At 41.0% G+C, this 24,688-nt stretch overlaps 1 protein-coding gene across 1 annotated transcript in view; it reads left to right on the top strand.

Moving 5' to 3' along the window:
• PAPOLG (poly(A) polymerase gamma) overlaps positions 1–20,786 on the top strand; it is a 66,641-nt gene extending 45,855 nt beyond the window's left edge. Inside the window, exons 14-21 of the mRNA XM_050952134.1 lie at positions 3,170–3,289; positions 3,879–3,988; positions 8,460–8,581; positions 8,683–8,858; positions 8,972–9,081; positions 9,163–9,470; positions 18,650–18,709; positions 20,688–20,786. Of these exons, the coding sequence (XP_050808091.1) occupies positions 3,170–3,289; positions 3,879–3,988; positions 8,460–8,581; positions 8,683–8,858; positions 8,972–9,081; positions 9,163–9,470; positions 18,650–18,709; positions 20,688–20,786 (1,105 nt within the window). The remainder of the gene's footprint in view (positions 1–3,169; positions 3,290–3,878; positions 3,989–8,459; positions 8,582–8,682; positions 8,859–8,971; positions 9,082–9,162; positions 9,471–18,649; positions 18,710–20,687) is intronic.
• Positions 20,787–24,688: the final 3,902 nt, after the last annotated feature.

Below are 24,688 nucleotides of genomic sequence, written 5' to 3'. Positions count from 1 at the left end.
TACAGTATATGCCACCATTCATTCATTCACTCAGACGCTGCTCCCCTCAACCTTCCCTTCACACGTTCCTTTACCAAATGACCCTCTTCTAGTGGTGTGTGTTGTGATCCACTGGGAGGGGATAACTCAGAGGTAATGAAAGGCTGGCATGTGTAGGGGAAAGAGTAAAGTTTGTAGTGTAAATAATTGTGGTAATGATAAGGTGTCTGGGTATCAGAGAGGACATGTACTGTTGAGTTGACACATCCATTTGTTTTTGTGGATTTGAGTCACGTATTAGTGTAGCAACCCTAACTGTGTGTGTGTGTGTGTGTGTGTGTGTATATATATATATATATATATATATATATACACACACACATACAGGCAGGAGTAACCTACGACACACTATATAAATGCAGTAACATGCTCGTCGCAGTTTCAATAAAATATTGTTTTAACTGAACTAATAGTTGTCACAGGTGGCTACTCGAGCAAAATCTATCTGTAAAACATGGCTGTTCTGAGGCTATAACTTATGCTATGTTGATTAATAGTATAACTGATTTCTTCACTAAACTTTTGGTTCATTATGAAAAATGTTCAAGCCCAAATAACCAAATGTTACCAAAATGTATGGCCCATAGACAAGAAATACAATACAAAAAGGAGACAGACAGACATATCCACCTTTCAGGAAGCAATTATTACCTTGCAGCATGTTCACCTTCTGCAGTAAGTGTATGTTGAAGAGGCATCTTCAAAATTACCTCTATTTATATCATGATTGTTTACAAGTTTTAAAAGCACTTTATACATCACCTACAATCCAGCCCACCATTCTTTAACATGTTGTTCTGTACCTTTCATTATCTCTGTTTTGGAAACCACATTCCAAACCAGCTGGACTTAGAACAGGTTGAGATTTACCTATAAGACACACCATTTGCATAATTTGGCTTTGACAGGCTTCTTATTTTCTAATGCCAAAGCTGACTTCAGCTTTGCAGTGTTGTGGGATACTTGACATGAGTGAACAGGATTGTGGGAAGTGTATAATACACCCAATTAACATAACTTTCCAATACCTATACATATTAACACTGTGTACATAATACCAATTAATGTAGTGTATACTATGCCTAACATATATGTATGTATTGGCTAACAACTGTTACCATACACTTAAGGAGTTTCTTTTGACATGATCCATGTAGCTTTTTAATTGTAGCATGACTGATATCTAATGTTACAGTTCTAATGTAGGATGAAACAATTTACATACAATAACATTCTAAGGAACAAGGAAAATATATTTATTTTAAATCACTCTTTATGTAATAAAGCAACATAAGGACAAGTTTGGTCTTTTTCCTGTCCTTAACACTTCTTTTCATGGTATCATGTTTAATTGTTTGACTTTTTAAACTTACTGGTTTATGCAATAGTTACGCTAAAGTACTAATGAAAAGGGGGAAATTAGTCAATTTGTCACTGTGAATAGAAAGAGATGTCAAGTCTTTCTTCCTTTTGTTTGTCTTCCACACAGACATAAGAGTTAGGAAAATATAATTTAAAAGTCAAATAATTTTCAGGTGAATTCAGGGGTCAATACAGTGCCTGAATTCTATGGAATTGACTAGAAATTTTGATTTTTAATTTTTTCTTTTTAAATTTTAAACTGGCTTCAGGTTAACAGCATTCCTTTAAGTAACTGAGGAAAACACACTACTGTTCAGGTCTTCAACATAATGTTAAGTGTGTTCCAGAATAACTTGGGTTATTCTGCCCTTATCCTCGGGGGTGGCTCCAAGCACCAGCACACCAAGTGCGTGCCTGGGGTGGCAAGCCACGAGGGGTGCTCTGCCAGTCGCCATGAGGGCGGCAGGCAGGCTGCTTTCAGCGGCATGCCTGCGGAGGGTCCGCTGGTCCCATAGCTTTGGCAGACCTCCCACAGGCGTGCCGCTGAATCCGAGAGACCAGGGACCTCTCATTGGCAAGCCGCCAAAGGCAGCCTTCCTGCCATGCTTGGGGCGGCAAAATACCTAGAGCCGCCCCTGCTTATCCTCATTACAGACTTTCCTCTTTGGTTTGGAGATGAAGGCATTCTCCTTACACTTTCATAAGGATGGACAGCTAGAGCTAATTGGGTGCTGGCTGGTGACTCTTGCCCACATGCTCAGGGTTTAGCTGATCGCCATATTTGGGGTCGGGAAGGAATTTTCCTCCAGGGCGGATTGGCAGGTGCCCTGGAGGTTTTTCGCCTTCCCCTGCAGCGTGGGGCACGGGTCGCTTGCTGGTGGTGTCTCTGCAGCTTGAGGTCTTCAAACCATTTTTGAGGATTTCAATAACTCGGTCCTGGGATAGGGGTTGTACAAAATTGGATGGGTGGGGTTCTGTGGCCTGCCTTGTGCAGGAGGTCAGACTAGATGATCAGATTGGTCCCTTCTGACCTATGAGTCTATGAGAAAATGCCAACCAACTGTTTTGCTGGCAAAATCTAAACATGTTGGTTAGATTTAGGCAAGGTTCTGATGGGACACAGGAGAAGCTCCAACAGAACCCAAGTATTCCACTGCTTTCCCTTTTATGGGGAATTTTTTGCTTACCTTCCAAATCAGAACAAGAACAAATTTCAGAATGTCTAAATATTTCAGAAACAGAACTTTCTCTACTTAGCTCTAGCAAGAACTCTGCTCTTCCAGCTAAAAAGCTCTAAAGTGCAGTTTTTAAAACACAATTCGCCCATGACATCTCAAGCTACAAACTAAAGTACCTTTCCAAGTATCGTTTGTTTCAGACTGGCTTTCCTGCCTACCTACAATCTAACCAATGTTAACTTGCAACCTAGTACCTTGATCCTACAGCCCCCTGATGACATAGGCTAGGATGGTAAGGGCTGTATTTTAACTCCTTTAGAGGATGATGGTTATGAACTTGTCACAAGTTTTTCAGTCTTGTAAAGCAATATTTATTTTCTAAAGGGAACTTCCTCTAGTCCTAATTAAAGTGAACATAAATTTTGAGAGATCCAGCCTTGGGTGGTTGTATTTAAATCCCACTGAGCTACGTGTCATGTTGGGCCGATTGTACTGGTCTTACACTTTTTAAACTAACTAGTAGCTCAAACTATTGTGTTGCGCCTGATTCAGTAAAACCAAACTAACTTAACACTTGATGTTTTTATTAGGGTTGGTCTAGTTGAATCTAAAATTCGTGTACTTGTTGGGAACTTGGAAAGGAATGAATTTATAAACCTTGCACACGTTAATCCTCAGTCTTTCCCTGTCAACAAGGAACATTGCAAAGAGTAAGTTTCATTTTTTTTAAAGTTTTTAAGAATGTGGTTGTTTGGTCACTGTTAAAATTAAATTGAAATCTGATAGTCTTCAGTCATTCTAGATATCTTGCAAGAATGCATGTTGAGCAGGGCCAGCTCTAGGTTTTTTGCCACCCCAAGCGCGCAAAAAACAAAAAAACCTCCGGGAGCGCAACTGCCGAAGCGTGCCAAAATAAAGGGGTGGGGGGCAGAATGTCACCTCTGAAATTGTGCTGCCCCAAGCACATGCTTGGTTTGCTAGTGCCTAGAGCCAGCTCTGATGTTGAGGTATTTCAAGCTAGTCAAACATTGCTTCACAGCTGTGTATCTTCAAGAAAAGACCATCTAAACGTGTCATAACATTGAAGAATGAGTGAAATATTGTACCTCTGACTAGTACTTACATGTTTTGGTATACTAAACTACAGATTAAATCTGAAACTCTAATATTAATGAACAGCTAAATGATGGAGATTATTTTATTTAATCCACTGCCTGAAGGTCAATTTGAAACATCCAAATAGAACTGAAATTAACACACAAATGAGACACATCTGTGATTGATTTATTTTATTTAAAGGAGCAACTATGTATCAATGTGGTTCCTTGGAATAACTTTTAGGAAAATGGAAAATGCAGAAAGTGTTAACATTGACTTAACATATGACATACAGTCATTCACAGATACAGGTAAGCTTATATTTCACTTTAGTCTTGGCATAGTTTTTTTAATTTGACTCTCTTACAAGATTATATTGGCTATCTAGACAATCAGTTAAACTCTTCTCAAACTCTGCCTCCTCCAGAGTAGTTATGGTGAAGCTCTCAGCGCAGAGCATGTGGAGGTTTCATTTTAAAATAGGAAGTTTACTGTTTTGACCACAAAACAGATATCTATCTTGGACATGTACCTGCTATAGCCATACAATAAGTGAGAAGGAACATTATTTGTCAGATACACGAACCATATTAGGAACGTGGTGAAGACTCTGAGTTGAAGCACTCTATAGTATAGTCTTTTACTCTAAAGAGTTCTGCTAGACTTGTAAATATGACACTGTTTACATCCATCATATTTTCTTTTTTTTTCTTAGTGGTAGAAAAATCATAACATAAGAGCTACCTGTAAAACAATTAAAATACATATTCTATCCATGTAGCACAGTGGGTAATGAGGGAAAAGCTAAAACTCAAGCAGCACAGTAGATGTGTGAACCTCTTCTCTGGCATAGTTGGCACAGCTGGCTCAGTGATGTTAACCCTGCACTTGCTAGGCCAAAGGCAGCAAAGCTGGTGCCAGTGATTTGAAATAGATGCCTGTGAAGGCATCATATGTATGGAAGTCAAAAAGGGGCATGAAGTTTGGGAACCCATACTTAAGACCATCAGAACAGGATTGCTGTATGTAATTTGTAATAGGAATTGTCAAAAGTAGCAACCAAGAACTTAGAACCCAAAATTTTTATACTATTGATAGTTCTGAACTAACTCCCGTCTGAGTCTTAAAACTAGATTGAACATCAGAAAACGTATTGTATTGTCATGGACACTTCATGCCTTTACCAATGTAGAATACTCTTCTCAAGATTTGAGTACAGAGTTATTCTAATGTTACAAACATACAACCTTTAGTAGCCACCTTGAGCATCAGGTTATCAACTCTTCCCTTCTCTTCCCTTTCATTTGTAATATGTTGGAGCCACTGAAATGTAGATCTGAATGGACAACATTCATTTAATCCCATAATATTTTACTTAGTATTGTTACAAGTAATTCCCAAGGCTACTGTAATTGGGGGAAAAGTTTGTGTTTTTTTGTTTTTGTTTTAGTTTGATCATTTGACAGTAATCTGGCTCATTGCTCTTTGACTTAGTTTCTCAGTATGTTATTGGAGCTATGGTGAACGTATTGCCTTGAGTGCAGGTGACTGGACTAGATGACCAGTTCCAGTTCTATGATTCTATCTGAAAAATAAGTTAAATTCCACATAGGCATCTGATGGGTAATGGAAAAGGTGCTTGTTAGACTTCAGTTGTGAATGAGGTGGCAGTGGTGCTTGGATAACATGCAAAAAGAACAAGAGTACTTGTGGCACCTTAGAGACTAACTAACAAATTTATTTGAGCATAAGCTTTTGTGGGCTACAGCCCACTTCATCAGATGCATGCAGTGGAAAATACAGTAGGAAGAAGTATATAAAATATACATAGAGAACTTGAAACAATGGACGTTACCATACACACTCTAATGAGAGTGATCAGTTCAAGTGAGCTATAGCCCACAAAAGCTTATGCTCAAATAAATTTGTTGGTCTCTAAGGTGCCACAAGTACTCCTGTTCTTTTTGCGGATACAGACTAACATGGCTGCTACTCTGAAACCTGGATAATATGGTAACTTCTAAAAATTCCTCAGGGCAAGAGTCACTGAGAGTTGAAGCTTGAAGAAATCTGGCATACAAATGTGTAAGCATTTGAAAATCTTAGTGTGGAAGCCCAGTATGCTAGTTTTAGACTTAGGAGTGGACTGTCTGATACTTACACTGCAAAAACTTTTGTGCATGTATATATTTGAATGTCAACTGTCTTATTTAATCTTTTAAAACTTTAATAGTGCACTGATGTATTTTTTTATTGTGTTTAAGTTGTTACAATGATTTGGCCAGCAAGTTAAAGTAGTATGGGCTGGATGAATGGACTATAAGGTGAATAGAAAGCTGGCTAGATCCTCGGGCTCAACGGGTAGTGATCAATGGCTCCATGTCTAGTTGGCAGCCGGTTTCAAGTGGAGTGCCCCAAGGGTCGGTCCTGGGGCCAGTTTTGTTCAATATCTTCATTAATGATCTGGAGGATGGCATGGATAGCACTCTCAGCAAGTTTGCAGATAACACTAAACTGGGAGGAGTGGTAGATAGGATACAGAGGAACCTAGACAAATTAGAGGATTGAACCAAAAGAAACCTGATGAGGTTCAACAAGGACAAGTGCAGAGTCCAGCACTTCGGATGGAAGAATCCCATGCACTGCTACAGACTAGGGACCCAGTGACTAGGCAGCAGTTCAGCAAAAAAGGACCTAGGGGTTACAGTGGATGAGAAGCTGGATATGAGTTAACAGTGTGTCCTTGTTGCCAAGAAGGCTAATGGTATTTTGGGCTGTATAAATAGGGGCATTGCCAGCAGGTCGAGGGATGTGATCATTCCCCTCTATTCGACATTGGTGCGGCTTCATCTGGAGTACTGTGTCCAGTTTTGGGCCCCACACTACAAGAAGGATGTAGACAAATTGGAAGCAGTCCAGCGTAGGACAACAAAAATGATTAGGGGGCTGGAGCACATGACCTATGAGGAGAGGCTGAGGGAACTGGGATTATTTAATCTGCAGAAGAGAAGTATGAGGGGGGATTTGATAGCTGCCTTCATCTACCTGAAAGGGGGTTCCAAAGAGGATGGATCTAGACTGTTCTCAGTGGTAGCAGATGACAGAACAAGGAGTAATGGTCTCAAATTGCAGTAGTGGAGGTGGATATTGAGGAAAAACTTTTTCACTCAGAGTGGTGAAGCACTGGAATGGGTTACCTAGGGAGGTGGTGGGATCTCCTTCCTTAGAGGTTTTTAAAGCCAGGCTTGACAAAGCCCTGGCTGAGATGATTTAGTTGGGAATTTGGTCCTGCTTTGAGCAGGGAGTTGGACTTCCAACCCTGATATTCTATGAATGCATTTATGGATGTCGTTATGGATGTTTTGTTGTGCAACTGTTACCAGACACCAGTTCTGAAGTCATTTAGGCAAATGTTGGGCCTTTCTAAACAAATTGTACCATTTTAATTATAACCAGTATAGTTCAACACCTAAATTGGTATAACTGCATCCACATTAGAAATTTGCTTTATATGATACAGCTTATTCCTTGCTTACCCAAACTCTACCCTGAGGCACAGGTTTTCCTAATCAGATTGGCAGTGGGGAGGGGAGATACAGAAACCCTGTGTTTAGGTAAGCCCTTAAGTCTTTTCTACTGATTTGAAATCAATATAGCTAAATGGGTGCAGCTCACTAGTGTATATGCAGTTATACCTATGAAAAGGGGTTTACATTGGTAAATAAGCTATACATAAACTTACCAATATTAACACCTTTATACTAATAGTACATAGTTAAATTGGTACATAAACCCACTGATTTAGATTTAGATGTGGGGGTTTTGAGTGGAGCAGGGTGACCAATTGAAGCCCAGGATCTTTTAATTCTAGTATTCCACATGCTCTTGGCAGCCTATTAACAACAAACTTAAATTGCTATACATCAGTTAAACAAATTCAGAATATAAAGTCCAACAAGTAAACCCTTAAGACTGAATATCCACAAATGTGATGCCCAGTATTAAACTCTGAATCAGTAAGAGTAAGGATGGTATCACTGTACTTGGTTTATAGGGGATGGAAACTGAAGATGCTGTCTTAAAGAGACACTATCAAAAAAGATGTGCCTAATTTTAACTTACGTTATCAGTTCTATTTTTGTCTACCTCTGCTTTGCCTGTCTGCTCAATTTGTGGTCAGTCATGCTAGTAAAATGAAATAAACTGCCTCAAGCTTTTTTGGTCTGCATTTTTAGATTTAAATATTTAAACAGCTGAGTTATTTGATCTGCAAATTACACATTTGAATCCAACACTGTTTGCAGAGGCTAAAGTTAACTGAACTTTTAGTCCAGTGAATCAGAGGGAATTAAAGTTAAGATTATTTAAAAAACCTACATTCCTCCTACTTTCCACCATTGTTTGCAACCTTTTTAAGCAGCACAGACACCTGTAATTAGTTCTTTTAAACAAAGTTTAAAATGACTACAGGATGGTGACAGACTACAAATATCAAATGGATCAAGTTGGTTATGAAATGTAACAGTTTTCCCCCATTTTTATCAACTAGCATGAATTTAGAAACTCTCTCCTGGTAACCTTCTGTTATTGAAGCTTTAGTTTAAATGAGCTTCAACATATTATTGACAATATTGCAATATATGTTCAGTGTAAAAACACTTAATGAAGGTCTGCTGTTGGCTTCTTCATTCAGAAACATAATTTTACAAAAATATAATTTAAGTTGAGGGAATTGGAATCAACATGTATTGTGGCTTTAAACTGGGTAATTGCATATTACAGTTCATAGGCAGGCAAATAACATCAATATGCTAAAAGAAGGCATGAAGATTGAAGCAACTCATGTGAAGAAAAAGCAACTACATTATTATTTGCCTGCTGAAATCTTGCAGAAAAGAAAGAAGGTATGAGGAAGTTTTGATCCTTCACATAACATTTTCATGTGTGCATCTCTTTAATTTAAAAATATACATTTATCTTGATATCTTGTAACCTTTGTTTTCAGCAAAGCATACCAGACATTGGTCGAAACTTTAGTGGACTTCCATCCAAAAGGGCTTCAGTGGATGTAAGCTCTTTGGATGGTTCCACAACCACAGACGCAGGAACACAATATAGCTCCCCTTCTTTGTTAACCAGGATCTCTAAATTGGACAACAACTCTCTGATAGAAACAGAAAGGTTAGTAATTTGTAAATTTGGATAATTCAAGGAGATTGTACACTTGTTACTAATTGATAGACTAGCTTTGTAACCTAAAATGTGTATGAGCATATACAATGCTTATTTAACAGGAACACAGCACTTCAGAGAACCAGTGCTGCTACCAATAGAGAGAAGCCATTGAATGTAACTATGCCATCAGTGCCTGTTAAAGGACTGTCCATTCCAGTTATTGGTTCAAGTATGTATCCAAACATAGTGAGGAAAATGTAACCTTTAACTCTATGTAATTATATTTTTAAAGGCTGTTTTCTTTGTGCAGAGACCCAGATTGCAGGTACAACAAAAGCAGTCCTACCTCCAACTGGATACACCATACCTACAGTAGTAGGACGAAATGTGATTCCTCGACTTATTACACCTCCTTCTGCACAGGGACAACAGCTCCTAAATGGAATTTCAACTATAAACTCTAAAAATGCTGCACCTAAAAGACCTCATTCACCTTCCTCAGAAGAATGCACTAAAAGACTTAAAGATATAGAAAAAGTAAAAACACACTTCAATATGGAATCAAAGAGAGGAGGAGTTGGAGAGATGTGTATAGATAAACTCCAAAAGACTCTGCAGGTAATCTTATCTTCAATTTCTTATACTGTCCTTTAAAAAGAAAATACTGGCTGCTAGAATTACCCTAGTGTTTAATGTTCAGAGTTCATGTATGTAGAATGCATTTTCAGATCTGATATGACCATTTCATTCCAGCAACCCAGTGACTGAATCCTAAACTTTGATTATAGGCTCTTGGAAAGTTTGAAACCATTGCTATACCACACCTACCACTAGATACTATAGGAAGAGAGAAACTGTCTCATAAGAATAACATCTAATCTGAAGCTTTGAAACATTTAAAAATAACCTGGACAAGATGGTTGGTTGGTTGGTTTTTTAAACTAGCTTGTGCCCTTTGTTGCCTAGTGATTTATAAAGAGGGCCCAAAGTTCCTATTGTTACACTTATTTTAACCATGGAAATAGTCCAGAATTAACAATGATGATGATTTTTGTTGAATGACCTAGATGCATATTGTTAGTGCCTTTCATTATAGGGGTGGTATTGAAATATTTACCAAAGCCTTTCTTTCTCCAAAATGTTCATTAGTCACTGAAGTTTGACTAAAGAGTCTAAATTTCTTCTACTTCGAGTGATGATCCCTATTGTATTCCACTGTGGGTTAAGCATGCACACCATGCATCTGGAGCTAGAAATTTGATTGTAATTTCTGTTGGTCTGCACATGCACTCTGATTCTCCTGTGCCTCTGTCCGAGGGGATAGAGAGCAGGGCAGATTGATCACCTCTTCAGTTTCTTCTCATCGCTGCATGGTCCAGGTTGGAATCTTCAGTGTCTGCAGCTTTGGCTACATCCTACAAAATAAGAATGACCTAGTTTGTAAACAGCTTTAACAGTCTAGTGTTTTATAGATCAGTTTCCTGGGGACAACCAACCCATTTAGGTACAGGGTTATGCCCAGGACTCCAGGCATCAAATGCCATGCTTCCTTCCCATGATCCTTCTTGGTCAGCGATGAACAACCCAGTCTGTACTGCCTTGGGAAAGCCCACATCATGATGAGGTGCAGTATCTGCCAATTGTCCCTCAGCCATACCAAAGAAAGGCACAAATACCTCATTGAGTAAGCCATGAGGCCCCAGTCAGATCCACCTCTGAGGGAATTGACCATGAGAAGGAGTTTATCACCCATCCCATACACAGAACACATCTCCCCTCCAACGGCACTGACAGTACCACCACTGAAACCTGAATCAGACTTCTCTTCTTCAGGGGATTCTGAGTCATCCCATGAACTTTTCTTCCCCTACCCATGTGTTCACCACCACCCAAGAGACCTGCACCAGTTTGGGACCAACCTCTCCCTCATCTAACTTGGAGCCGCTGGTACTTCATGCCATGGGGGCCCTCATGACCACTTACTGACCCTTCCTACTGGGGGCCTTGGGACCAGTAGTCCCATGCAGAATCTAGCCAATCTGCCAGGGAGTCACCCCTTGCTTCCCCTCTAAAGGGACACTCCAATTTTCCCCCAGATCTGGCATAGGAGGAGGAGGGACATTATGCTATGGATCAGGTGGTTCCACTGGAACCAGTAAGATTGCCATTTTCATCCCTGGACGAAGCGATGACTCCTCCGTCTCCTTCCACCTCTCTTCCCCCAATGACTTCAGGAAGTTCCAAGATCATCTCCACAGAGTTGCTGGAGAGCTTGATTCCTCTCCAGGAGATCCAGGACTCTCAGCACAAATTCTTAAACATCCTCCATGCATCCAGGTCCCCCTGCTAATGAAGCCATACTGGAGCCATTTAGAACAGTTTGGTGCTCCTCTGCCACCTGCACTCCTACCCTGAAAAGGGCAGAAAAGCATTATTACATACCAGCCAAAGAAACAGAATCTCTTTTCTCACCCACTCCCAATTCTGTGGTGGTCCATCCCACTTCTGAAAGGGCCATTCAGAAGTCCAAATTAACACTGAGGACTTCAAGGAATCACACCTCTTCAATCAGAAAACAGATGAGTCCCTCTGTACCCTGAAGGACTCCAGGGCTGCCCTTTGTTTGCTGGGGATATACACACCTGCTTCTAAGAGGAAGTTTCACTGCACATCGGTCACACATAGGCACATGGCTCAGCTGTGTTTTTTTCCATCAGAGGCCCTATGAACCATGTAAGAGACAGAGGGTTCAAAAGCCCTGCTTCATACATCCTCTTCAACAGGTTCAGCATCTCAGTATCAGCTCCTGGCTCAGTGCTATTTTTGACGGGTGCTTGAGAGCCACGAAACGCCAAGCTTCACACCTCCTGACCCCTCCCCCACACACACATACCATTTAGGGATCTTTCTATGCTACTGCAACATTTGGACTGCTGCAATAACAGATAAGTGGGTGCTGAATGTCATCCACTAAGGCTATGATAGTATGCATCCGTACCACCTTCAAAAACCCCTGCCCGCTCCCTTTAGAAGCCACTCAAACAAGAGGTGAACTCCTTGTTGCAGCAAGGAGCAATAGAACTTGTCTTGCCTCAATACCAAGGGAGAGGGTTTCACTTGACTGACTTCCTGGTACTCAAAAAGAAGTTTGGTTGGAGACCACTCCTGTACCTCTCCCATCTCAACCACTTCATTTGAAAACTAGGATTTTGCATGGTCATGTAGGCAGAAATAATTCCATCTTTAGAAAAGGGCATGTGGTTTATGGCACTCAATATGAAAGACACTTCCTTCCATGTAGACATTCATTCCACCCACAAATGCTTCCTCAGATTCATGGTGGGCTCTATCCATTTTCAGTACAGAGTACTCCCCTTGGGAACAGCGACTGTCCCCAGAGTCTTTTACCAAGATGTTTTCTGTAGTAGCTGCCCATGTCAGACACTGGTCTCATTGTCTTCCGCTACCTTGATGACTGGCTCATTGTTATCAAGTCCTGCAGGGAAACTTGTGTGTTAACTTCCATGATGCTACACCTGCTCTCCTCACTGGGAGTCAGTGTAAACACTGAAAAAGCTGTTCTCACCCCCCACATGATCTCCGGATTTCATCCAAGCAACCTTGAATTGTACAGCAAGAGAGTACAGGTTCCAGACTATGAACGATATCCTAGTCTACATCACAAACAAGCCTCAAGTACTGGTCAAGTCATGTGTCTCTCTACTAGGTCATATTGTCTCATGCAACTACAGCACTCCATTTGCAAGACTTCACTTTCATTGCCTTCAAATGCAGCAGTTGGTGTACTTCCCAAAATGTCAGTGTCAATAACCTATTCCCAGATTTGGACCTTAGCGTCCAAAATATGGGGGTTAGCATGAAAACCTCCAAGCTTAGTTACCAGCTTGGACCTGGTACTGCTGCCACCACCCAAAAAATTAGTGTTTTGGGGCACTCTGGTCCCCCCAAAAACCTTCCCTGGGGACCCCCAGACCCAAATCCCTTGAGTCTCACAATAAAGGGAAATAAACCTTTTCTCTTCCCCCCCCTCCCCTCCAGGTGTTCCTGGAGAGATACACAGAAGCAAACTCCGTGAAGCTAAACAGAGGGATTCCACCCTCCCCGTTCCCAGCCTGGAGAACAGAATTACCGAGAGTCAATCTCTCTTCCCCCCTCACCCAGAGGGAATGCAAAGTCAGGCTAGTACATCTAACACACCCAGGTTTCCCCCTGACTTTTTTTTCCTCCCACCAATTCCCTGGTGAGTACAGACTTCATTCCCTGGAGTTACCCAGTAAAGAAAAACTCCAACAGGTCTTAAAAAGAAAGAAAAATACATAAAAATGGTCTCTTTGTATTAAGGTGACAAATACAGGGTCAATTGCTTAAAAGAATATTGAATAAACAGCCTTATTCAAAAAGAATACAATTCAAAGCACTTCAGCAACTATAGACATGTAAATACAAAACAAAAAACCAACTTTGTACTCACAACTTGGAAACAGAAGATTAGAAAGCAGGAAATAGAAAAATCCTTCTCATAGCTGAGAGAGATTCAGGCAGACAGAAGACACAAACTCAGATGCAAACTTCCCTCCACCCAGAGTTGAAAAAATCCTGTTTCCTGATTGGTCCTCTGGTCAGGTGCTTCAGGTTACTTTTTTTTCAGGTGAAAGAGACATTAACCCTTAGCTATCTGTTTGACAGTCAGTCAGTGACCCTCATGATGACCGTTCTGGCCAGTGTCTTCCCTCCTATGGTGAACACCTCCAAATCCTTGTCAGCTGTGCATGGGCTCCTTTTTTCTCCCTTCCTCTCCAGACAGGACCATTACTACAGATGCATCCCTGTGGGATGGGGAGCCCACATGAACAACCACACAGCTCACAGTACCTGGACATCTCGAGTCTAGCACCCTCATGATGTCATTGTCCTCCTCTTATATCTTTCCACTTGCTGGAAAGCTCTCTTGCTGTGACATGGGTCAAACAGCACTGTACAATGGGAACTATCTCTGAGAGGTTTCTATTGTACACAGTTCCTGGGGTAATCTTTGTGCTTGTGTGCTTTTCTTCAATAAGCCATTACCATTGTTTGGCCTTTTTACTGTTGTACCTGAAAAGCTGCTTTTGGGTGTTTACCCTCACAACAAGTTTCAGTAACACATACATAGCCTAACTTCACACGTGATGATAGCACACACAGTCCAACAAGATATTAATGTCTAGCAGATCAAGACTTTTATAACGATACCTCAAAGATATACTTTGTACAAAATGTGTCCTAATTACATGACAATGGTGAATATTGGGTAGGATGACCAGATGTCCCTATTTTATAAGGACAGTCCTGATATTTGGGACATTTTCTTCTATAGGTGCCTATTACCTCCCCACCTCATCCCGCTTTTTCACACTTGCTGTCTGGTCACCCTAATATTGGGGTGTCAGGATGTCCAGAAGGTTATCCTGATTGCCCTCTTCTGTTCCACAGTTCTGATTTCCCGAACTCCTACACATGTTATCTTGACCACCAATCATCCTTCCAACATTTTTTGAGCTCCTGACCCAGTGGAATGGCAAGATCAGGCATCCGGATTCACATCCTCTTCACATCAGGATTTGGTATTTGGATGGGCATCATCATTATGTTCATGCTCCACAGCTGTAAAAGACCTCCTCTCTAATAGAAAGGACTCTACTAGAAAATGTTACCTAGCTAAATGGAAGTGCTTTTCTTGCGTACATCAAAGAAGCATTCTCCTAGAAACTAGATATTCCTCTCATCTTGGACTAAACCTCTTTTGAAGACATCAGGTTTGTCCATTAACTCCTTGAGAGTCCACCTGGTGATAATCAGGGCATACCATCCACCTTCTCAGGGCTACCCAGTCTCGGCAAATCCTCTGACCATTAGATTCTGGAAAGGCCTAATAAGAACTTTCCCAGCTATTCAGAAGCCTACTCTCCAGTGGTACCTAAAACGTGTTCTCTTGGTACTCAAAGGTGCCCCCGCCCCCTTTCTGAACCTTTAGCTTCTTGCACCATATCTCTCCTTTCCATGAAGGCAATTTCCTTGTAGCCATCACCTCAGCTAGAAAAACTGGCAAACTTGGAGCAATGATGGCAGATTCTCCATACACTATATTCCATAAAGATAAGGTTTCTTTGTGTCTACACCCCAAATTCACCCCTAAAATAGTTTTTTGGAATTTCACATTGATTCACTTACCTGTGTTATTCCCAAAACCACACATTTCCACAAAGGAACGAAAACTCCACTCCCTTTTACCTGCACAGAGCAAAACCAATCAAGAAATCCCTGAGACTATTCATCACTACAGCAGAAAGTCAGAAATCTCCACCCAGAGAATTTCTAAATGGATCTCTGGCTGCATTCAATTCTGTTGCTATCAAATCTTCTCTCCAATGATGGGATAAGAGTTCGTTCCACCAGAGCACAAGCAACAACTATGGTACTTCAGAAGGTACCCCTCCTGGACACCTGTAAAGCAGGCACATGAGCAAGACATTTCGCTCTGGTGCAGGACTCTTCTGCTTATGCCTCCTTTAGGACCACAGTGCTCCTCTCAGCCCACCGTCTACGTCCTTGCACCCTTTTCCTACTTAAGTACTGTTTTGTCGATCACCTCCAGTGGAATACAATAGGGACCATCACTCAAAGAAAAGGAAGTTATTGAGCTGTAATTAGAGGTTCTTTTAGATGTGTGGTCACTATCTATATTCCACTACCTGTCCTCCTTCCTCTCTGCTTTTGGATCTTATCTGATTCACTGTAGAGAAGGAACTGAAGAGGCAATTGGTCCACCCAACCCTGTATCCCTTCAGAAGGAGGCAATGAGGTGAGCCAGGCTGCATGTATGCACCAACGGACGCTATTTTTCTCTGGCTCTGAACGTATGATAACGACTACATATCTCAAAGAACTTCCAGTTACAGGTACGTAACCTCCACTTTCAACTGCTCAGCTGTCACCAACTTTTGAAATGCTGTCATTTAACTAGTTAAGTCAAGCTTCTAAGCAAAACATCAATTTTTATGACAAAAGAATGAAGCCCGAAAGGGCTTCTTCTATGTCAAATTATCAAAAAATACAAGCCAAATGTTTTGCTGATCATCTTTCAAAAATTAAAACCTCATTGGTCTAAGCAGCAGTTATGTAAAGAAGTATTCCATTTCTGCAGTCCAGTTGCATAAAGCCACACTTGTTTACTCCATAATTGCTATCAAGTATCTTAAATATGGATTATAGAATTAGTTATAGAAGCATTAATTATGCATTTTGGCTGAAGTAAATAATTCCTGCCCCACCACTTCTAGTAGATATAGGTGTTGGTAGTATAGCAAAATTATAGATGAAACTGATTGTTAAGAAGGCTCATCAGCTATTCGGATTAGCTGAAAATTCTGTGGAGTGTGAGTCCTGGTTAATCTGTAAAATTTGCACTGACAGGTAGCAGACCAAGAAAACTACAGAATCTTCCCTACACAACGTTAACGATTAAACCACAAAGATGGGTTAAAATGGTAGAAAATAGAGTTCATTTGTCCAATGTTGCACAGTTGACAGACACAGTATGTGTCTTCTGATACCCTTATAAAAAGGGTAATACACTGGAGAAAATGGCTGTAGGATGTATTCCTACTATGATTAATCTTCCCTGTAGTGTTTGTTTTTTGTATAATATCAAGTGCAGGTGGCATTTGGGAGCAGACGCTTAACCTGCTGGACAGGTTATCAGCAGCTGACATTGACAGAGCACTACGTTGTTTTTTATCAATTCCATTTCCCTGGGGGAAAAACAGCTTTTGCTAATTCTACCTCCATTTTTGTGGAAAGGCAAGCAAGAGCTGGAAAACAGTAAATTTTTGGAATTCGTTTATACATTTCCAAAAATTTAAACTTCTTAATTCTCAACTAATTGAAAGTTCCTATTGGGCCGCAGAACAGGCCAACTCCTCTGGTTCTTGCTTGTGTTTTGTAGTCAAACAGCAATGCTTTCTTCACTAAGGACTGTTTGTGCTAGGTCAAGTTCAGCCTCAATATGTTCTCACAATTCCTACTTGTTTGAATGAAAGCTGTACTTGTATCTGAGTGTAGTTTGGTCCATGAGCTCTAACCATATAAATGACTTGATACTATGTATCCTATCTTGGACTGGATTCAACATTCAAAGATTGTCACATCCAAAATAATGTAAAGAGAGAATCTGCAGGGAAAAAATATAATTTGAGGCATTCATCTTAACTTTTTTTAATCCTGAATGAACTAGTTTAAGTGAAAGTCCTTAGATATTCTACTTAATGACATGACTAAGAATAAATTTCAGTTAATCACGGTTAGACAAACTTTTTTGTATTACTTACAGCTCTTATCAAGCTTTATCCATTTTCCTGTTTCTCTACACATCACACCCAGAAATTATTTGCTGGGAAGCCAAAGTGTAACCTGGTTTAGTTCTCTCGGAGCATTTGAATTATTTCTAGACCTAAACTAGAACTGGGTGAAATTTTTTTGACAAATAGCTTATTGGACGAAAAATTCAGTTTTGGTCAACTCTAAACTATTTGAATTTTTGATACGAATTTGCCCAATGATTTCAGCCAATGTTTTTAGCTTAGGCACCATTCACAAAATGGTGGGAGGAGGTGGTGCCTTCTTTTTATATGATAATGTTGCATTATGCCACTGGGCTATGGAATATTATGGGACAGGTCTCTCAATCTCTTAGTCATTGGAGCAGGGACTTGAACTTGGGTCTTTCCCTTCCAGATGAGTACCCTAATCATATGGCTATAGTCTGTCTCTCCCAATGACTATTCAAATATTTTTGTATACCAAGAGGAACAGCTTCAATAGGAGCGATTGAGACACCCAGCCCAGATCATGCTATAGTATGGTCGTTTGGGCACTTTCCTGCAATGTGGGAAACTCAGTTCGGGAGCAGGGGAAATTGAACCCCAGTCTCCCATATCCCAGCTGAGTGCCCTGACCAGTGGGATAGAAGGTATAAGGGAGGTACAACCACTACCTCTGGCTATCTTGAGAATCCTTTCCTTTGCTGCTTTATTTTTAAAAGTGCCATGAAATTAAATATTTTTGGATCAAATTAAACATTTTGTATGACCTAAAGTTTTTTTCACATTGGCAAAAACTTTTTTGAATTTAGGTCGACCCAAATGAATTTTTTTTTTCAGAACTGCTAGTAAACCAAAAAAGCAGTTACTTGCTCAGCTCTTCTAACTCTTCGATAACAAACAAAATTTTAAATCTTGTCTCCTTCAAACATTTAAAGAAAAGGCAGCCAACCTATAGGCAGAAGCTGGGCACTGCTTAGGTAAGTTCACAGAGCCTGGATTTATATATAAAATAACCATGTCAAATGAATGATCTGTTTTATGTAAATTCAAATTTTGAGCAATTTTAAAGACACTCTCTCTCACTTCCCCTTTCCTGTGAAAAAGGTCTGAATGTCTCATGTAACAAAAGTCTAGCTAAAAAGTATCATGTTGAGCGGGCACACCCTGTGATTCATCTCTTTGGGTACATACGTAGGCCTTCCTTTACAGAAGAATAAAATAACCCAAAATGCCTTCCACATAAAGAATAGATGTCATGAGACTTCTAAAGTTTCATAAATACTTTCTTGCCTGCTGTATCTATATTTCTGGTTCCAGCTAACATTTGTTTGTTAGCTGATATTTGTGCTTTCCATATAAAGGAACTTACTTGCAATGCATTCAGTACGCCATTCTTATATACTTTTGGGTTTTTAGGATAGCCGTGGAGGAGGGGAATCCATGCCTATTCCAACTATTGACACATCAAGATCACAGGTACTGTCTACTGAGTCTTTTGCTTTATCAGTGAACATAAACTAGTGAATATTTCCTGCATACATTAAGGTAATATTTGTTTACACACACAAGCTATCTGACAGTGTCAAGTACTTTTCTGTTGATTTACTATAATTCTTTAACTCTTGTGGCAACATATGGTAACTGAGATTCTCACTTACACACTATGCAATGGTATTTTGGAGAGCTGCTTTAGCAGCTCTCAAACAGACAGAAGCCCCAAACTGCCATACTTACTTTAAAAGGTTTAGGCATCCAGCCAAAGATTGAAAACACTTCATTTGCATGCACAAGCATCTGTCTCCTACCATCTCAGGCATTCAAACTTCACAACCCCTTCAAAAAACTAGACAAAGCCCCTTTCTTTCCAAACTGCCTTCTTACCCCTGGTCTACACTGGGGGAGGGGAGATGGATCTAAGTTGTCATACTTATACCTACTCACGGCAGTGTCTTCACTGCAGTGAGTCGACTGCTGCCACTCCCCTGTCAACTCTGCCTGCACCTCTTGCAGCGGTGGAGTACAGGAGAGTGCTCGGGTCGATTATCATGTCTAGACTAGACACGATAAATCGACCCTCGCTGGATTGATCGCTGCCTGCTGATCCGGTAGGTAGTGTAGACATACCCTTAATGTCACTAGAATCTATACTCTGCCTCAATCACATTCTTTACTGAGTGCTCTGAGCTGTTAATCAACCTTCATATCAACCATGCAGGACTTGAATGTCAAAAACTGGATATGCTCAAAAACATCGGTAAATTATAGCAATACACTTCAGATTCTGAAGCCTACTTTTTTTCATGCAGTCTTGATCTAAAGCTAGGCTAATCAAGATATGCAGTCTGAAATTTAATATTAAAGACTTTTACACCACTCTTTAAACTCAGCCAACAGTTTGGACTCTCCTATAGGATTGCCAACTTTCTAATCACTCAAAACTGAACACCTTTGCCACATCCCTGCCCTGCCCTATCTCCAAGGCTCTGCCTCCACTCACTCCATCTCCCCTCCCTCTATCACTCACCCTCACTTGCTCATTTTCACTGGGCTGCGGTAGGTGTCTGGGGTGGGGCCAGAAATTAGGGGCTCAGGGTGCAAAGGGGGTTCCAGGCTGGGGCCAGGGGTTCAGAGTGTGGGAGGGGGTTGTGATCTGGAGCCGAGGCAGTTGGGGAACAGGAGGAGGTGTTGGCTCCAGGAGGGAATAAGGGTGCAGGAGGAGGCTCAGGGCTGGGGCAAGGGATTGAGGTGTGAGATATGGGCTCTGGGAGGGAGTATGGATGCAGAAGGGGTCTCAAGGCTGGGGCAGGGGTGTAGGAGGGGGTGAGTGGTGTGAGCTCAGGGTGGCGCTTACCTCAGGCAGCCACACTGCCTCTGCCCATAAGCACTGCCCCTGCAGCTCCCATTGACCACTGTTCCTGGCCAATGGGAGCTGCTGAGCCGGCACTTGGGGCAGGAGCAGGGGCAACACGTGAAGCCCCCCCAGCCGTCCTTCCACTTAGGAGCCAAGGGACATGTCACCACTTCTGGGAAGCCACACCGAGCCAGGTAGGGAGTCTGCCAGCCTCAGAGCAGCCAGGGTCCCTTTTTGACTGGACACCTGGCAACCCTAACATGACGCTTGATGCTGGTTTGCCTAATTCAGTTGAACTCTTGAGGGAAGACTGTGCAGGATGGGGGAATGTCCCTTCCCTACACTATTGTAGTGAATAAATGCCATCACAGTGAGAAGCAGACACTTCACCTGCAAGTGTGTAACTTCTAGTAGAGAATTGGCAGATAATCACTATGGTGGGGGGAATAGCATATTCTAAACCTCTTGGTTTGGTGTGGTAGGTCATGGAATTTAATCTGTAGGTCTTGTTCATAGCTGAAACAGTTTCACTTTCTACCCAACTTCTGTTTTACATTATGCGTATTTAAAAATATTTTCCCCTTCTCCATTTTTCTATTGTAGAGACTTGCCAGTAAAGAACTACCAGATTCATCTTCTCCTGTTCCAACAAATAACATTCGTGTCATTAAACATTCGATCAGATTGACTCTTAACCGGTAACTACAGTGCCTTTTCAGGTAAAGATAATATGCACTTGTTTAGTGGTTTACACAAGCAATTAACTTTGAAACTGCAGTTGCTGTCCCACATAAAATATGGAGTTACTGCCACCGAATTGGAGATTTTTCCAGTTATTAATTTTTTGTCTGCATTTTGACCTGCAGATGCTGTAGGATACTTCCATTACTGTATAGCTTTTCCAAGATCGCCTGCTGACAAGCCACTGTCGACAAAATCATGGCTTGTCTTTTTTAATTGCCTTTAGTTTAAATATTTGCTACTTCTGACTGATCTACTTCTCATTTTGAACACTCTTCCAACAGCAGTCCTTGTTTTTTTTAAATTCTTGTTATAATCCATTGTCTTGAGACGAAAAAAATTGTTCTGAAAAATACAAAAAAAAGTCCCGTGATACCATTTTTCTGAATGTATGTAAACATGTTTACTTTAGTCACTGGAGCTACCTTCTGGTTAGAAGTGTAAGTAAGTCCTAGTATTGTTTCTGCTTTCCTAATGGTGTAGATATACATTATTTTGTGAACTTCAATTTTTTTTCCTGGTTTAGCACACATTCTTTTCTACATCTGTCACGCTGATGCTCCGCATCTATAGGCAATAGCTTTATGGTATTTAGCACGTAGCCAGGCACTGCCCAAGTTTTACAGACTGCCTCCCATGGAGGCCCAAAAAATCAATCCGTAATATAAAAATAAAAATTCAACCATTAAGGATATCTGCCAAGATACTGAAATGGTAGGGATGTCTTACGCTATTGAATCTGATTCTTGTAAATCTTGCTTTGAAACAGGCTTAGGACTTCTAGTTTTCACTGGTTAATTAAACAAATTTCCCCACAGCAGCAACGTTTCTTACCCAAAATATTTTAAGACATAGCTAAATATTGAGACTAGAAAAAACCTGTTGTGACATTACGGTCTACTCATTCTGCAGTTATGCAGAACGATTCTTCACTGATTAGGCATGCAGAAACAGACATTGGTTTCAATAAAATGCCTGAAAACATTTCCTTTTGAATAACAATGGTTATGGAACTCTGGCTTAGGACCATTGCAGTCTTCATGTAAACAAACATAATCATAATACAACTTACCCAGTTAAATAGAGTGAAGTTTCAGGGGAAAAATGCATCTTCTACAAAGCAAATCCTAGACTATGTAATTTCTCTTGTAATTTATTTAATGTTTTGTAAATGAAGTTGTATGTATTTTCAGAGTATTTTTGTATGTACTGTAAGATAACATCTTTTCAAAAAGAAAAGTTTAAAAACTTTACAGTTTCTTCTTCAGTTCACTTTTTTTTACGTAGGTCAAATCTTCTAAAAGCCCTTAACATACAAGCATTTTGAAGAACATACAAATATATGCAATACCTCTGCTTTGAATAGAATTCTAATTTGCAGATACTCCTTAATGGTAGGTTTCCCTCAGTACCACAGCTTTCATGTGTCAGCTGTATAAGGCAACCAGAAACGCTAATAGTTTTGAGACAAATACTAAATAAAATCTTACCATGCAGTGTGTGCCTTCATTAGAAAGTAGTAACATCTGGTGCAGCTTGCTAAAACGTATATACAGTAAAAGCTTTATCTGGCATGTTGGGGGTGGGGGGAAATGGGGGGGGGGGGATGCCGGTAAGTCAAAAATTCCGGTTAACTAAGAGGGAGGGAGTTTGGGTGTGAGAAGGGGCTCTGGGAGGGAGCTTGGGTTCGAGGCAGGGGCTTGAGGCATGTGAGGTGGTGCGGGGTGCCGGATCCAGGTGGTCACCTCTGGCAGCTCCCCAAAAGTGGCAACGTATCCCTGCGACTCCTAGGCAGAGGCGTGGCTAGGTGGTGCGGCCCCCATTGCTACCATTGGCAGCAGTTCCTGGCCAATGGGAGCTGGGGAACCAGTGCTCAGGGCAGGGTGGAGGCAGCACGCACAGCTGCCTAGCTGTGCCTCTGCCTAGGAGCAGCAGGGACATATTGCTGCTTGCGGGGAGTCGCCAGAGGTGAGCACCACCTGTATCCTGCACCCAGAAACCTCTCCTGCGCCACAACTTCCTGCCCTGAGACTCCTCCCACACCCAAACTCCCTCCTAGAGCCTGTGACCTGCACCCTCTTCTGCACTCCAAACCCCTTGTGATCATTCCTCCACCTAGAAGCAGCAGGGAGCCAGATAGGGAGCCTGCTAGCCCCATGCTAACCAGACTATATAAACCAGACTTTCATTGAAGATCAGAAATACCAGTTTATAGATCTTTCGAGCTGGTAAAGTGCCAGATAACACAGCTTTTCTTGTACTACAATCCCTACATTTTGCATCTGACAGCTGAGTTGATGGCTGAGGTACTAGTTCAGCATCCTGATCATAGTGTGTCTGGATTTTTTTTTTTTTTCAAGAATAAGAATTGCTTGAAATAGATCACAGCTCTAAACTTCAATTCATCTAATTTTAAAATCCCAAAGACATAATGGATGGGAGCAAGGGAGAGAAATACATGTCTTGCCAGGCCTCCTCTTACCTTATTTCCACACAGATATGGAAACTTATGTCCAGCACAGAAAAGTTTCATCATGTCTTTTGGCATGATTTTACCTAAAGCTCTAACCTATAGATTTTGGTTCTCAAATGTGCCTCATTGTGCAGGTCTGATCTGAGAAATTACTGTAAAAATGACATTAGGATTCTATATTTCTCTCAAAGGCTACTTAATCAGTTGTCCTTTTCAACTGCAAGCTCTCCCTGGTATCTGAATCTAATTTTTGTTTTTTGAGGTGGATGGGGTTTGTCTCTCCCCCCCCCCCACCCCCACTCCCTGGCCCACTCATCAATGCAATGTGACTTTCACGCATCATGGCAGGTTTGCAGGGCTCTGTTTAAGAAAAGCTGAAATGGGAATTTAATGTGGAAAGAGAAACACACTCATGCCATTTTAGTGGCTTCTCGGAATGGAACTACACTTTAAAATTATAAATGTGGCTACTGCTCACTTTTGTAATGCTATAATTTAAATAGCCTGATTGAAATTGTCAGATCGTCATACAAAAACTATAGGTTTGACTGTAATTTATATACATGCTAAACATCTGTATATTGTATCTGAAGATTTATGAATTTAAAGATTAGAGAACTGATTTAAAGGTGATCAAAGTGACAAACTGCAAAACAAATACTAAAACTAGTCTTGTTTTTAATATCTACCAACCAGTTGTGCCATACCAGAACGCAATCCAGACCAGTGGTGGGCTGTCACCCATGCTTGCAACCTGGGGTGCCTTACAATGCTTTGCTGTAGTAGCTCCCACCTCACTGCTCACAAACAGCCTTGCAGCATGCAAGCCACACCCTGAGTGGCTGTGTAACTGGAGCCTGCCAGCTCCACCCTGTTTCTCACTAGCCTAGGTTATACTACATGGTGACCCCAACATACCACCAGTCCCAGATCATCCCTTCACAAATATTATGTCCTATACTTCCCAGCTGTCTCCTGAACAGTACAAATATATTGTTATTCCTCTGAGGGACTAATATGCCGGTTTATTACCATAAATAGTTACCCAGACACTTCCATTTAAACACACTGGCTGAGAATACAGTAAAACAAGTTTATTAACTACAAAAAGATTTTAACTGAATATAAATAATGAGGCAGAAAAGTCAGAACTAGTTACAATAGAAATAAAAACAAAAGGCTTACTAATATCTCCTTAAACTATCTTAGTTGTAAAGCAGACTGTCACCATGGTTCCAGTAAGTGTACTGACCAAACTCTTCAGGTCAGGACTCCTCCCACAGAGTCCAGTGGCTGTTCCTTTTTGTCTTCTCAGAGGTGGACAGAGAGAGAGAAAGAGAGAGATGCCTTAGCATGTTGGTCCTTCTCTTTTATAGCTTGTCTGTCTTCC

This window comes from Gopherus flavomarginatus, chromosome 4, assembly GCF_025201925.1.
Source record: "Gopherus flavomarginatus isolate rGopFla2 chromosome 4, rGopFla2.mat.asm, whole genome shotgun sequence".
NCBI lineage: Eukaryota > Metazoa > Chordata > Testudines > Testudinidae > Gopherus > Gopherus flavomarginatus.
Note: the sequence above shows the minus strand (reverse complement) of the source record. Positions and strands in the feature narration are given on the sequence as shown.